Source organism: Neoarius graeffei, chromosome 14 (assembly GCF_027579695.1).
Source record: "Neoarius graeffei isolate fNeoGra1 chromosome 14, fNeoGra1.pri, whole genome shotgun sequence".
Taxonomy (NCBI): Eukaryota; Metazoa; Chordata; class Actinopteri; order Siluriformes; family Ariidae; genus Neoarius; species Neoarius graeffei.
In genome coordinates, this window is record NC_083582.1 from 24,862,822 (window position 1) to 24,878,515 (window position 15,694).

Here is a 15,694-nt window from a genome sequence, read left to right on the forward strand (position 1 = left end):
ATATATATGTGTTTCAGAGTAATATGCTGCCATCCAGACAAAATATTTTTCAGGGAAGGCCTACCTTCTTTCAGCAAGACAATGCCAAACCAGCAGGAATGGCTGAAGTGCCCTTGAGCAAGACATCTAACCCCTAATTGCTCCCCAGGCTGCTCTGGGTATGTTGTATGTCGCTCTGGATAAGAGCGTCTGCTAAATGCCTGTAATGTAATGTAACAATGTTAAGCCAGTGTGTACCAGTATTACACCTCCATATACAACAGAGGGCACCACCATGTAATATTTTATCATTGAGAATGTAATGAAATAAATAAATGAACCTTCCTAATAATTTGAATGGAAATATGGAGTGGGCGGCACGGTGGTGTAGTGGTTAGCGATGTCGCCTCACAGCAAGAAGGTTCGGGTTCGAGCCCCGTGGCCGGCGAGGGCCTTTCTGTGTGGAGTTTGCATGTTCTCTCCGTGTCCGCGTGGGTTTCCTCCGGGTGCTCTGGTTTCCCCCCACAATCCAAAGACATGCAGGTTAGGTTAACTGGTGACTCTAAATTGACCATAGGTGTGAATGTGAGTGTGAATGGTTGTCTGTGGCTATGTGTCAGCCCTGTGATGACCTGGCGACTTGTCCAGGGTGTACCCCGCCTTTCGCCCGTAGTCAGCTGGGATAGGCTCCAGCTTGCCTGCGACCCTGTAGAAGGATAAAGCGGCTAGAGATAATGAGATGAGATGAGATATGTTTCAGAGTAATATGCTGCCATCCAGACAAAATATTTTTCAGGGAAGGCCTACCTTCTTTCAGCAAGACAATGCCAAACCAGCAGGAATGGCTGAAGTGCCCTTGAGCAAGACACCTAACCCCTAATTGCTCCCCAGGCTGCTCTGGGTATGTTGTATGTCGCTCTGGATAAGAGCGTCTGCTAAATGCCTGTAATGTAATGTAACAATGTTAAGCCAGTGTGTACCAGTATTACACCTCCATATACAACAGAGGGCACCACCATGTAATATTTTATCATTGAGAATGTAATGAAATAAATAAATGAACCTTCCTAATAATTTGAATGGAAATATGGAGTGGGCGGCACGGTGGTGTAGTGGTTAGCGATGTCGCCTCACAGCAAGAAGGTTTGGGTTCGAGCCCCGTGGCCGGCGAGGGCCTTTCTGTGTGGAGTTTGCATGTTCTCCCCGTGTCCGCGTGGGTTTCCTCCGGGTGCTCTGGTTTCCCCCACAATCCAAAGACATGCAGGTTAGGTTAACTGGTGACTCTAAATTGACCATAGGTGTGAATGTGAGTGTGAATGGTTGTCTGTGGCTATGTGTCAGCCCTGTGATGACCTGGCGACTTGTCCAGGGTGTACCCCGCCTTTCGCCTGTAGTCAGCTGGGATAGGCTCCAGCTTGCCTGCGACCCTGTAGAACAGGATAAAGCGGCTACAGATAATGAGAGGAGATGAGATGTTTAACTTCCAACATAAAAAAGATCCACAGGTAAAGTATGATGTTTAGCAGCATGTTTGAATTTCATGTTTTCTGACTTGCCCACAAGATCTACACTCTCAGAAAATAAAGTACATTATTGTCCCTTTAGGGGTACAATGGCTTGCCACTGGGGCGGTACCCTCTAACTAGTCAAAATTTGGTCTTTCATGTGTCAGGTTGTAAATTTTTTCTAAATAAATAAGAAAGAAAGAAAGAAAGAAAGAAAGAAAGAAAGAAAGAAAGAAAGAAAAAGAAAAGCCTAAAAACTAACACTAAACACAGGAGAATTTGAGAATTCTTTGAGAATGCCAGGGATGGCTGTAGAGTGTGCTAAACAATTGGCTATACCGTGCTGAATGATTATTCTTTAGTAACAGGACACAGTTTTGTTTTGTCAACCAGTTACCAAAAGTGTTATATATTTTTTTAAAAGCAAAAAGAATAATAAAATTATAAATCATACCAGATATTCTTCCACCTTTAATGTGATATAGGAACGACCAAAATTCAAATAAAAGTTTTATGGAAAAAAAAATAAAGAGAAATTAACAATGACCTGGTAGCAAAAGTGTGCATTCTCCTTACCCAATATTTTGTTAAAGCACCTTTCATTTGTTTGTAAGTTTACCAACTTAATACATTTTGATTTGCCAAATTTATTCCACTCCTCCCTGCAAACATGCTCCAGTCTTATCAAACAGTGAGGTGATCTCCTGTTCACAGCCCTCTTTAAGTTCTTCCACAGCACTTTGATAGGATTTACATCTGAGTTCTGACTGAGAAATTCTGAAATGTTTTTGTTTTTCTGAAGCTAGCCCTATGTTGACTTGGATTTGTACTTTGCGTCACTGTCATGCTGGGAGGTGATATTTTTCTTCATATTCAGCTGTCCAAGAGAGGCCTGAGGTTTTTGTGCATTTTTAAGACTGCCATTTTTTTTTTAGAAGCTATCCTTCATTCCCTTGATCTTGCCCCAGTCCCAGATGAAGACAAGCAACCCCAAAACATGATACTGCCACCACTGTGCTTCACCATGGTGTTCTTTGTTTTATAAGTTGTCTTGTTTTTACACTCTTGTTGATATCGTTTATGTGACTTCGAGATTGAAATAATCATGACTGGTATCTGTCTCCATCAACCCAAAACATTAAAATCATGCACAAGAGAAAATAAAACCTTTAATATTTATTTGTACAGTATAATCATGATATAAAAGGTGGTTGAAGAGAGATACAGACAAGAGAAATAGTGCTACTGGAAAGTTTCAGCAACCAAACCAACACAAATGGCATAAAGACAACTAGTTTGTATCTTCATGTGTCTTGGAAATGAAGCATCAGGTTGAATCCCAGTCAATTTTAGGTTTTGTGGCATCACGCATCAGAAATATTCAAGTAGAATGAGTCTGCCAGTATTTTCAGCACGAAAAGAAAAAAAGTCAGACTGACCAGTTGACTCAAAAAAAAAAAATTTCTGATATGCCATAGCAGTTGACTGAATTTTCAGCTATTTGCATTGCAAGTGAAATCCTATGTCAAATTCACTGAACAGGCTTGTAAGTCATCTTCAGTTTGTCAGGTGTAAAATCACCAATTCAGAATAGTTCCAACAAGGAAAACTAAGGTTTATCAACACAATAATGACTTTCAATGCAGCAATTAAGTAATGGAGTCATATGAGCTTTGGGTTGGTTTTCCGGTCACAGCTTAAGATTTTGTGTGTGTGTGTGTGTGTGTTTTGGTTTGTAGGATTCTGCATTTGAAAATCCTACTTAATCTGTGTCTAGAAATCCAAACCCTAAAGCCTATCCACCAGAGCGCTGAGCCCAATAGATTAAAAAAACAAAAACAAAAAAAACGGTTGGGCTTAAAACATCTCAACACTGTCCAAAAGAAGTCATTTCTTCCATCAGAAGAATTTGACTCCTTTTCCATCATCCATTGTGATGATCTCTGCTTTGCCTTCAGCCTGCAGGGCCTGCAGTGCACGCAGTAGCATCCACTCCTCCAGCCCATGGAACTCTGGGAAATGAAGCACACTGTCATTCACTTACATGTTCTTCAGTACATGATCATAAAGCCTAACTGACCCTGAAAGAGCCCTGAAGAATTTATCTGATTAAAAGACGTTTACTGGATTTCTACAATTTTCTATTTCTTTGGCCTTTGTAAAAATCACGAGCTATTTAAAATAATCATTACATTACCCACAGATTTGAGTTAAATACTCAGTCCTGTCGAACTCTCAAGTCTGATCAGTCGGAAGATTTTGATTAATTTTCTAAAACAGAAGCTGTGATAATAGTTCCAACTGAAAGGCAAATCACAAGTTTACATTATTGTTTTTATTCTAAATACTTTGTTTCTCATGTAACAGCTTACACAAGGACCAGCATCACCAATTCTCCAAATAAATTAAATAAACTTATAAAGTTTTCCATCATGAGAAAATCTTCAGCAAGAATGGCTCTGCGGTTCCTCATCAACATGACAGGCTGCATTTTTTCCTCTTAGTAACGTAGTAAAAAGAAAGGCTGGTGACAGAAGAACTGTTTATAGCTGATATAATGCGAGTAATAACAGGAACTTATTTCACAGACATTCCACTATTCTCATCTAACCCCAAATTAGAAAAAGTAGGTACAGTATGGAAAATGCAAAAAGGGCAGCCATTTCTAAATTTACTCTGACTTGTATTTCATTGGAGACAGACAAGATATTTCATGTTTTTTCTGGTCAACTTCATTTCATCCGTTAACATACATTTATACTTACATTTCAGGTCTGCAATACATTCAAAAAAAACTGGGACAGGGTCAATTTAGGGCGAGTAATGAGGAAAAACAATTGAATAATGATGTGATTTGAAACAGGTGATTGTCAACAGGTGACTGTAATCATGATTTGGTACAAAATCAGTATCCAGGACAGGCCTAGTCTTTGAGGAGCAAAGATGGGCCGAGGATCTCCAGTTTGCCACCCAGAAGTTGATGACATTCCCATAATGGCACTCAAAGTGTTTTCCTCCTCTCATGCCAAAGCAATTTTCTGACTGACTTATATTTTATTCATTTAAGACGACATATCATACTTTCTCTCTGTTTATAGTGATGTATAACTCCAAATCAGAAAAAGTTTTGATGGTATGTTGAAATTGAAATTAAAACTGAAAACAAAATGTTTTGTAAACAATCTTTGACCTGTATTGCACTCAAAACCATACACCACCACATTATTTGATGTTTTACCTTATGAATTTTATTTTATTTCTTTAAGATAAACACATTTCAATTTAGATTTTTGGAATACATTTGATAAAAGTTGAGACATTTCACCACTTTCTAATGTTGTCATTCCTTCTCACAACATTTAAAAGATGTTTAGGGACTGAAGACACCAAGTGATGAAGCGTTTCAGGTGTTATTTTGTCCCATTCTTCCTGCAAACAGATCTTAAAGGTCATAGGCAATGGTTTTAATTTTATGCACATTTGAAACTTTATATGCTAAAAAACCCTCTGTAATTTTCTTCTGGTCCCAAGAAGTATTGTTAATAAGTAATAATTAAAATAAGTTAGCGTGAATCGCGGCGAATTTCTGTTTGGCTATTTTCGTGACCACTCGGCGCATGACGTCATTTAAGACAAACAAACCATTTGAGTTGAGTCCACTTCCATTTACTTACATTGCCGTTCAGCTTGAGTGCAGACGTGTGTTCAGGAATTTCCAAAGAAAAATCGTGCCTTATTGTTGTGCAGTGAACTGTAACAACGGGACCGGTTCAGGAAGACATTTTTACCTTTTTCCGAGAGAGGAGAAGAGGCAGAGAGAAAGGATTGGCTTTTTCTGAAAAAGGATAAGAGGCGGAGCGAGTGGGTTGGCTTTTTCCGAAAAAGGAGAAGAGGCGGAGCGAGTGGGTTGGCTTTTTCTGAAAGAGGAGAAGAGGCGGAGCGAGAGGGTTGGCTTTTTCCAAAAAAGGAGAAGAGGCGGAGCGAGTGGGTTGGCTTTTTCCGGAAGAGGAGAAGAGGTGGAGCGAGAGGGTTGGCTTTTTCTGAAAAAGGAGAAGAGGCGGAGCAAGTAGGTTGGCTTTTTCCAAAAAAGGAGAAGAGGCGGAGCGAGTGGGTTGGCTTTTTCCGGAAGAGGAGACGCGGCGGAGAGAGTGGATTGTGTGTGCGAAGCCAGAGGGTTGGCTTTTTCTGAAAGAGGAGACGAGGCAGAGAGAGTGGATTGTGCGTGTGAAACAAAATCAAGCAGTCAAAGAAGAAACGGACCAGCAACGCTGAAGCAAAAAGGAGAAGATTGGAGGTCAACATTTTTACTTTTGCTTGCAATTGACAAGCCAAGAATCCTGAGGGATCCTGTACAATCATTATGGAAATGAGACAAAGGGATATTTCCTTGCTTAGAGAAGCTATAAATAGTATAATGCCGCGGACGGCAGGCTAGTGTGGCCTACCGGCGCACTGTCAAGTAATCGTTACCTATATCCACTAGGGAGGGCGGTTTAATTATTCTTCAAAAGGGCTCTTATTTAGTATTACGACGATCGTAGGAATTTATCATAATTACCAGGATAAGTTGTTTGGGCGCAAGTCTTGTTGAGGTCCGGGGTTACCGCGATCAGAGTTGGCCGAGTCGTTGTCTGATTCCGAGGCCGCATGGTCAAACCAGTGAGCCACATTCACCGATTGCTTCGCAACAGCCATAGGTTCATACATGTATGGTTTCACCTCTCGATATTCAATTTGGAGAGTTCCTACTTCAAAATTGCTATCGCTTTCAGACATTTTACAAAACCTCTCACGACCAAAGTCCATACATGTGCGCTCGGTTCACAGGTAAAACACAGAACTGCTCCCAGTCTGTTTGGCTTAAATGACGTCACGACGACAGTCCCCTGGCGGTGAAAGCGCGCATAAGTGAGATGTAAACAAACCTTCGGAAATTGGGCAAAACAGTACATTTTAACCATTTTATTCAATTTAAGGCTGCAAATTAGACACTAGGAAGATTGAATTCGCTTTCTGGGTCGTTCTTCTAGACAATAAAGTTGATATTCTACGTTTCACCTTCGACCATTGCCTATGACCTTTAAGGTGTGCAACAGTACGGGGTTGTCATTGTTATATTTAACGTTTCAAAATTCGCCACACATTCTCTATTGGGGACAGAGAAGACAGGCACCCTCTTCTTCCACCGCCATGCCTTTGTAATATGTGCAGAATGTGGTTTTGCATTGCTTGTTGAAATCTCCCCAGAAAAAAAACGTTGTCTTGAAGGCAGCATGTGTTGCGCCAAGATCTCAGTGTACTTTTCTGCATTAATGCTCCATCACAGAAGTGCACGTTACCTTTGCCAAGGGCACCGACACAACCCCATACACACCCTGGCTTTTGGACTTGTTGCTGGTAACAGTCTGGATGGTCCTTTTTGTCTTTGGTCCAAAGCACACGGTGTCCATTTCTTACAAAAAAACAACAACAAGACCTGGAATATTGGGGCGGCACGGTGGCGTAGTGGTTAGTGCTGTCGCCTCACAGCAAGAAGATCCGGGTTCGAGCCCCGTGGCCGGCGATGGCCTTTCTGTGTGGAGTTTGCATGTTCTCCCCGTGTCCACGTGGGTTTCCTCCGGGTGCTCCGGTTTCCTCCACAGTCCAAAGACATGCAGGTTAGGTTAACTGGTGACACTAAATTGACCGTAGGTGTGAATGGTTGTCTATTGGCCCTTTTCCACTACCCTTTTTCAGCTCACTTCAGCTTGCTTCAGCCCGACACGGCTCACGTTTCGACTATCTAAGAACAGCACGACTCAGCTCGCTTCAGCCCTGCTTAGCACCCAAAACTCGCACGGTTTTGGAGTAGGGCTGAAGTGAGCCAAACCGAGCTGAGTGGGGCTAGGGGCGTGAGCAGACACTCCCCTGTGCACTGATTGGTGAGGAGGAGTGTCCTCACATGCCCACACACGCCCCGCGAGCACGCTGGGATCTGTAAACACCGTAAACCCGGAAGGAGAATTACGAGAATTTCTGAAGCCTTATGCGCCTCGCCTCATCTATACGCTCTTGCCAGTATCTGTTGGCGTTGTCGGTGACAACAAGCCACAGCACCAAGACCAGCAACACTAACGACTCCATGTCCTCCATGTTTATTGTTTACTATCCGGGTCGTGAGACTACCGCTTAAAAGATCACTGATGTCACTGTTTGCGCCGCATAACGACATCACCTGACGTCCACCCACTTTCGCTAACTCCACCCAATGTGTCCACCCACTTCCAGCCAGCACGGTTCAGCGCGGTTGTAGTCGAAATGCAACTCCCAGGGATGTGAGTGACAAATTTAAAAAAAAGAGGAAAATTTTTAGGCTCAACAGACGACCCCGAAGGGGTCGTCACGACAACGAAGTTGTCGTGGGGAGGGTATGGGAGGGTGTGCCCTCCCATTGGTGGGGGTCTGGGGGGTCTCCCCCACGAAAATTTTTGTAAAAAGGACTTAAAATGGTGACATTTTAAGCACATAAAATGTAAAATTTCTAACATAATACACCTGCAGAAAGTCAAGTTTCAAGCTGGTGTTAGGTTTGGATGTATGCTCCACCAAAAAAATTTGGAATATTTTCAGACAATTTCATTAAAGTTCCTGCATTTGTGCAGTTAAATCCATCATATTTAAGTCTTTACAATTTTCTAACAGTAACTGGGTAGGACGGGCTTATTTTATTTTTATTTTATTTTGTTTTATTTTTCTGCTATGTGGGGGATAAAACAAGAAAAATTGGAATGGTTGGAGCAGACTCTGGTTTCAGAGGCATGACGCTAAATTACCAGTGTAAAAAAAAAAATGTTTATGGTGGGTCAATTTTTTTTGGTTCGGGCTGTAATGATTATGAGGAACAAGAATATAATTTTATGTGGCCTTACATAACTAGCAATAAAATTTAAACCCTGCCACCAGTTCATAGTACATGTACTTACTCTCTTCAATCAGACCTAACACCTGAAAAATTAATGGCTAAATAAAATTCCACACTTTCTGTGAAGTTTATACTTGCAATATAATTTCAGATTAAACCTAATCATTGTTCAAATGTATCTGTAAATATTAAATGTGCTAGTGATAAATTAGATTGGAATTATCACATTATTTTCAGAGAACTAAAAATTTCATTCAAAAAGTAACAGTGAAGGTAATGTTTTTAATACGTAGGATAAAACATTATTATTATTATTATTATTATTATTATTATTGATGCCTACCTGGCAATGCATAGTTAGTCTTCTGAATCTCAACTCGACTCCTGTGTTTTTCGCTTTTCACGTGTCCACTGAGAGTCACAAATCCACGCCGTCCGTAGTTCAGTTCACAGCAACACAATTTGCAACGTGCGATTCCTTTCTTGTTGAGTTTTTCAAAAACCAAACTAAAAACACTTCCATTGGGAGCTTTGCGCTCTAACCAGTCCCAACGCCACTTATTTTCAATGCCAGAATCTATTTTCGTGACATCGGACTTCACAGACAACGCCGCCATTTTCATTCATACTCGTAGCAGTGCATGTACAATAGCGACTCCTCTCCACACAGCGATAATGATCAGATCGCTGTGAGGAGCTTTCGTCACTTCCGCTTAGTAAAATCCGGAAAAGTTTCGCGCCAGACTTTACCGAATATTTTTTTTTTTTTAATTTTAGAAAACGCGGAAAACGATTTTTTACGCGGAAAGGCAATTTGAAAAACGCGGATTTCCGCGGAAACGCGGAGATTTCACATCCGTGAACTCCAACAGCCCCGCTCAGCTCGACTCAGCACGGCACGGTTCAGCCCAACTCAGCCACGTTGGCAGTGGAAAAGCGGCATATGTGTCAGCCCTGTGATGACCTGGCGACTTGTCCAGGGTGTATCCCGCCTTTCGCCCGTAGTCAGCTGGGATAGGCTCCAGCTTGCCTGCGACTCTGCAGAACAGGATAAAGCAGCTAGAGATGATGAGATGAGACCTGGAATACTGATTTGTCTGACCACAATACACATTTCCATTGTGTGATGGTCCATCCCAGATGCCTGCAAGCCCAGAGAAGTCGATGGAGCTTCTGGACAGTTAACATAAGGCTTCCTTTTTGCACAGTAAAGTTTTAAACTGGCGTTTGTGGATGCAACTCTGTGTTGTAGCTTGACAAAGGTTTGCCAAAGAAATCCCGAGCCCATGTGGTTATATCAACGTTTAGTTGCAGTTATACAAGGGGGTCACACCAGATACTGAAAGCAAAGGTTCACATGCCTTTGTCACTCACAGATATGTAATATTGGATCATTTTCCTCAATAAATAAATGACCAAGTATAATATTTTTGTCTCCTTTGTTTAACTGGGTTCTATTTATCTACTTTTAGGACTTGTGTGAAAATCTGTTGTTGTTTTAGGTCATATTTATGCAGAAATATAGAAAATTCTAAAGAGTTCACAAACTTTCAAGCACTACTGTATTTAATTGTTTTACCTCATTACTAGCCCTAAATTGCCCTGTCCCAACATTTTTGGAAGGTGTTGTAAGCCTGAAACACAGGAATGGATGTACCTTAAAGGATATGGGACATGAAACATAAAAGCACGCTATATCAGTTTCTTTCCATTAAAAATATGAATTAATTGCATCAACAAACACAAAATCATCTATTAAATTCAGCAAAATCGTTATATTCGTGATTATATGGCATTTCTGCTCGACTTCCGATATGCATTTTTTGCAACCGGAAGAGCCGCTGTCACATGATCATACGTCACAAAAACTTTCGGGCACAGCACAAGCGGGTAGATGAATGGAGAAGTGGATGACAAGAAAATTGTTTTTATAGTTTTTAAAGTACATTGGACATCATACATTGGACATCATGGTGTATTGTGCTGCTTATGGTTGCAATAATTCCAATGGGAAATGCCCTGGAGTAAGTTTTTTTGCATTCCCCAAGGACCCAAAGCTGAGGAAAGTGTGGGCTCACCTGCGCATGCGCAGTAGGCTTTGCGCATGCGCAGTAGGCTTGGTAGGACAAATCCAAGCGGTAGGATAACTTTACAGAACACCTGTTGAAAAAAAACTTTGCACCTACTGTTTCCCACAAACTGTGTTCGGACCATTTCACTGAGGATTCTTTTAACATTAATACTCAGGTACTGAGCGATATTCTCATCTCATCTCATTATCTCTAGCCGCTTTATCCTTCTACAGGGTCGCAGGCAAGCTGGAGCCTATCCCAGGTGACTACGGGCGAAAGGGGGGGTACACCCTGGACAAGTCCTGAGCGATATTAATTCATGAAACATGAAACAGGAAGTATAAGGATGAGGGGAAAAAAAACAGTTTAAATCGGGAAGCTGCGCACATTTGCGCCAGGCTGCACAAATGTGCGCAGCTTCCCGATTTAAACTGTTTTTTTCCTCATCCTTATACTTCATGTTTCATGAATTAATATCGCCATTTTTTTTTTTTAATCGGATCTGCGCGATTCAGCCGTGAAAAAGGCGGCATCCGCCGAAAGGCGCACTGTTTGCATCCCTGCACGGAGGCCAGGGGACAGGACAGGAATATTTTTGTTGATATGAGTGATCCGGTGCGATTTCGCGACCCCCCTGTTGAAGACCTCTGCGCTAAGTGTCTGAAAGCCGAGGTAAGGATTAGTATTATAATTTTGGGTGCATCAATTGATTATCATAATTCTGACTCGTTTCGCCATTTTGAATGTTTTCATCTCGGACTCTGGAAGCATTGTATCTCAATCAATCTCGAAAAATATCAGCAAAAAAAAAAAACTAGCTTGCAACGGACTTTAGCTAGATCTATGATGAACTTTCAATGTATGATACAAAAATAATACTTCTTTCAACAGATCATTAGCCTTTGAGCAGAATTGTTTTTAACTTACCAGGAAGTGTTATGGAGCCGACCGCTTTCAGTTTCATGGGGATTGAATGAACCCTCACTCTCAGAATCATCTGACCCGTCAGAGTAAAGACAAGATCTATGTTCATGTGAATTTCCAGCTATCGGTTCGAATTGATAGGGTCTAACTTCACATCTCTGTGAAACATCAGGAATATCACTGTCGATGGTGTCCATTTCGGTAACCTGTTTACATTAGATTCCCAAGCGCTGGCTCCTTGGAAAGTTTTTGTGACATCACGGGTCACGTGACCACCTAGCTAATTAACGAATCCTTGTTTTACGCTGATGTATAAAAAAACTTGAATAATGTGGTGATTTTCACATTTTTGACGCCCTGCAGTGATTTAGATGGCATTTCTTATGTCCTTTATACATAATTATGCCCAGGTAAAAATCCATGTCCCATATCCTTTAAGAAAGGAAATGAAGTTGACCAGACAAGACATGAAATACCTTGGGTTCATACCGTCTGCAAAGAAGCACAAGTCAAAGTAAATTTAGAAAATCACTGCTTTCTTTTTCTATCTGGATTTTCCATACTGTCCCAACTTTTTCTGATTTGGGGTTGTAATCAATCTAAACGTGAAAAATCAGGATTTTAACATTTTGCTTTACGTATTGTATACCAAGCAAAACAATTCTGACAGAAACTGCAAAGTTAAACCTTATATATCTAAAAATATTTAAAAACCATAAATCACAAACAGCACACATACCTTCACTTTCTGTGTCATTGCCATTAGAAAGCTCATAAAGTGTAAACACTGAGTTGACCATGCCATTTTTAGACACCTGAGAACAATAAAGAGAGAATCCATCTGAATTATCAGTTGTATCTGTGTGAAAATTATAACATGGTATCACAGAACATCCTTACAGCTTTGTCCTTTTAATTAGAAATATTTAAATTGCCATAAAACTCTACAGCAGCACAAGGAATACATTCACTGTTTCATTATTACTCATTAGGAAGGTTCTCATTCTCATCCTTTAATAGTTTACCAAAGCAATGTAGCATACAGGTTTGTCTGATCTAAAAGACTGTCCCATTTATTTAAAATAAAATAAAATTAAAAAAAAGTGTGCGCCTTGAAACAAGGCTTTGGCAATATTTTCTACACCTGTAAACCATTAAATGGTATAAAATGTTCAAATTTCATGAACATCACCACACATCTAATCTCCACACAGAAATGAATACAGCTGACCACCATAACACCAGTACACTCTTTGGCCAAAAGTTTGTGGACACCTGATACTCACACTCATACCGGTATGTGGGTCTTCTATGAACTGTTGTCCTGTATAAATTTCAAGTTTGTGGTATCTCTGTATCCACCCATACAAACCAACCAGATCCCTACACTCCACTACTACTGGTCACCTGCCCAGCCTGCTCACCATCTGCACTGGTTCCCTGTTGGTGGAATGACTTTCTCATTGAGGTCAGAACTGCCAACTCCCTGACCACCTTCAAACGCATTCTGAAGACTCCCCCGCTTCCCTGCCCACTGTGTATCGGTCTAGACCAACCCAGGCTGTGTACTGTCTAGTCTGCAGTTAGCCGTTTAAGTTCTCTATTTAGTTGCACTTTGTATGGTTGGTTTGTTTCCTTGGCTGTTTGAGTGTTGAGTACTGGTGCCACAACGTCCCACTCACTAAAGGAAAGTGTAAGCGTATTGCCTCTCCTTTCCAGGTGTAGTAATCACCACGTGGCCCCGTCTGGCTCGCCAGGCAGGAGGTCATTGCAAATAGCCTCTCTTACACTACTGTATCCATGGCAACACCGTCATGTAGTGCCCCCGTTTTTCACTAAGATTGCTATGGGTGTGACCAAGTACCCAGCGGTATAACTGGGCCAAACCCCTGTGCCTCCAGGGTAGGGGTTTTTTTTTATGCTAGAGGCTAGGACAAAAACAATCTGATGTAAAACCTATGATCTGAAGAGCTCGCTGTCACCGTCTCAGCATGCTGGGCCATGGCAGATGACCCCCGGGTGTAAAGGGTGGGGCCAGTACTGCGCACACAGCACTCCACCTTAAAACTCCAATATGCAGGCTCGAAGGACACACCTACATCTACGGCCAGCTCCCCAATGCCAACCATTCACAAACCCTGTAGTGATGGGAAAGGGGCAAATACGGCAGATGTAAGGTGACACTGGAAGCCGCAGCTCCAATCCTGCATGCAGGCGGTTCAGGCATATGGGTTGTCTGATGTTGACTCAGACTTCAGCAGACCAATCTTTTTTTATTTTCTCTACAAATAATTTTCCAGTGGGCAGCACGGTGGCGTAGTGGTTAGCGCTGCCGCCTCACAGCAAGAAGGTCCAGGTTCGAGCCCCGTGGCCGGCGAGGGCCTTTCTGTGTGGAGTTTGCATGTTCTCCCCGTGTCCGCACGGGTTTCCTCCGGGTGCTCCAGTTTTCCCCACAGTCCAAAGACATGCAGGTTAGGTTAACTGGTGACTCTAAATTGACTGTAGGTGTGAATGAGAGTGTGAATGGTTGTCTGTGTCTATGTGTCAGGCCTGTGATGACCTGGCGACTTGTCCAGGGTGTACCCCGCCTTTCGCCCGTAGTCAGCTGGGATAGGCTCCAGCTTGCCTGCGACCCTGTAGAACAGGACAAAGCGACTAGAGATAATGAGAGGAGATAATTTTCCAGTATCCTTTTCATTTTTTACTGTACTTTCACTTTCCTTTTTCCGCATTTTTGTTTTTCGGAAGAACGCCAAGACCGGAAGCTTTCTTTTTTATCCTTCTGCGTAAAGACCACAAGTGGAGGCCATCCACATTGGATCTGCTTTAATATCAACAGATCTTCAATTAAGGTATGGATATCCTTTCATCATAGCACACCTTCAGCTTGTTCAGTGTGCTGAGTGCAGGATGTTTAGTCATTCTTCCTCCGTCACTAGTGACAGCTTTATTTGTGGTGCAGATTAGTTAGCTCTCTGACAGAGAAGGCCACAGCTTTAGAAGCACATATCCAAGCTTTAGAGAAGGCTAGTGAGAATGAGAACAGTGTAGTTTCTGCAGGGGAAAGGCTGGATGCCCTAGGTGGAGTTAGTATTCCCCCAACTCGAGCATTAGAGCCCTTACAGTGGGGCAAATGGGTGACAACTCCGCGGCATAAATGTAGAGCCAAAGCTACCGCTGAGGCTCACCCACAAGAACACCACTCCTCTCTGCTTCATGTGTCGAACAGGTTTGCTGTCAGTCAGATGTACTGTATACTGGGAGCCAGGGCTCCGGACATAGCAGGTAATCTCAGGGTCCTAGGCAAGCACAGGTTCTCAAAGATAGTTTATCCATGTAGGAGCTAATGATATACGCCTTCGTCAGTCTGGGATTACTAATGGCCCTTTTCCACTACCCTTTTTCAGCTCACTTCAGCTCGCTTCAGCCCGACACGGCTCGCGTTTCGACTACCAAAAACCAGCACGACTCAGCTCGTTTCAGCCCTGCTTAGCCCCTAAAACTCGCACCGTTTTGGAGTGGGGCTGAAGCGAGCCAAACCGTGCCGACTGAGGCTGGGGGCGTGAGCAGACACTCCCCTGTGCACTGATTGGTGAGGAGGCGTGTCCTCACATGCCCACACACGCCCCGCGAGCACGCTGGGATCTGTAAACACCGCAAACCCGGAAGAAGAATAATTACGAATTACGAGAATTTCTGAAGCCTTATGCGCCTCGCCTCATCTATACGCTCTTGCCAGTATCTGTTGGCGTTGTCGGTGACAACAAGCCACAGCACCAAGACCAGCAACACTAACGACTCCATGTCCTCCATGTTTATTGTTTACTATCCGGGTCGTGAGACTACCGCTGAAAAGATCACTGAATCAGTGACATACAGAGCATCGTGGACGAGTTCGCGGAGCGCAAGGCTCGTCGTATGCCCTTCAAATAATGCGCGCAGTAGGCTATTGATGTTTTATTATGAGCCATGTACAGTATGTCGCCGAATGTTTTTTTGTTTGAGTTACATGTTCGTTTGAAGGACTTAATGTACAAAATAACATAGTTGCACCCCGGAGTGTTGAAATTGGTAAACACAGTGCATTCAGTGAGGTTTGCACCGCCCTCCTTTTATTTCTGACTCTTCCTGTCACCGTTGCAACCTCTGAGCGCTCATTCGTATGCCCTTCAAATAATGTGCGCAGTATAGGCTATTGATGTTTTATTATGAGCCATGTACAGTATCCTAATGTTTTTTGTTTCTGAGTTACATGTTCGTTTGAAGGACTTGATGTACTAAATAACATAGTTGCACCCGGTAGTGTTGAAATT

General features: G+C 42.4%; 1 protein-coding gene across 1 annotated transcript in view; it reads right to left on the bottom strand.

Moving 5' to 3' along the window:
• Positions 1-2,633: 2,633 nt before the first annotated feature.
• The window catches only part of vps25 (vacuolar protein sorting 25 homolog), a 40,690-nt gene continuing 27,629 nt past the window's right edge, over positions 2,634-15,694 (bottom strand). Inside the window, exons 5-6 of the mRNA XM_060939459.1 lie at positions 12,121-12,196; positions 2,634-3,496 (exon numbers count right to left, since the gene is read on the bottom strand). Of these exons, the coding sequence (XP_060795442.1) occupies positions 3,384-3,496; positions 12,121-12,196 (189 nt within the window). The 3' untranslated portion in view covers positions 2,634-3,383. The remainder of the gene's footprint in view (positions 3,497-12,120; positions 12,197-15,694) is intronic.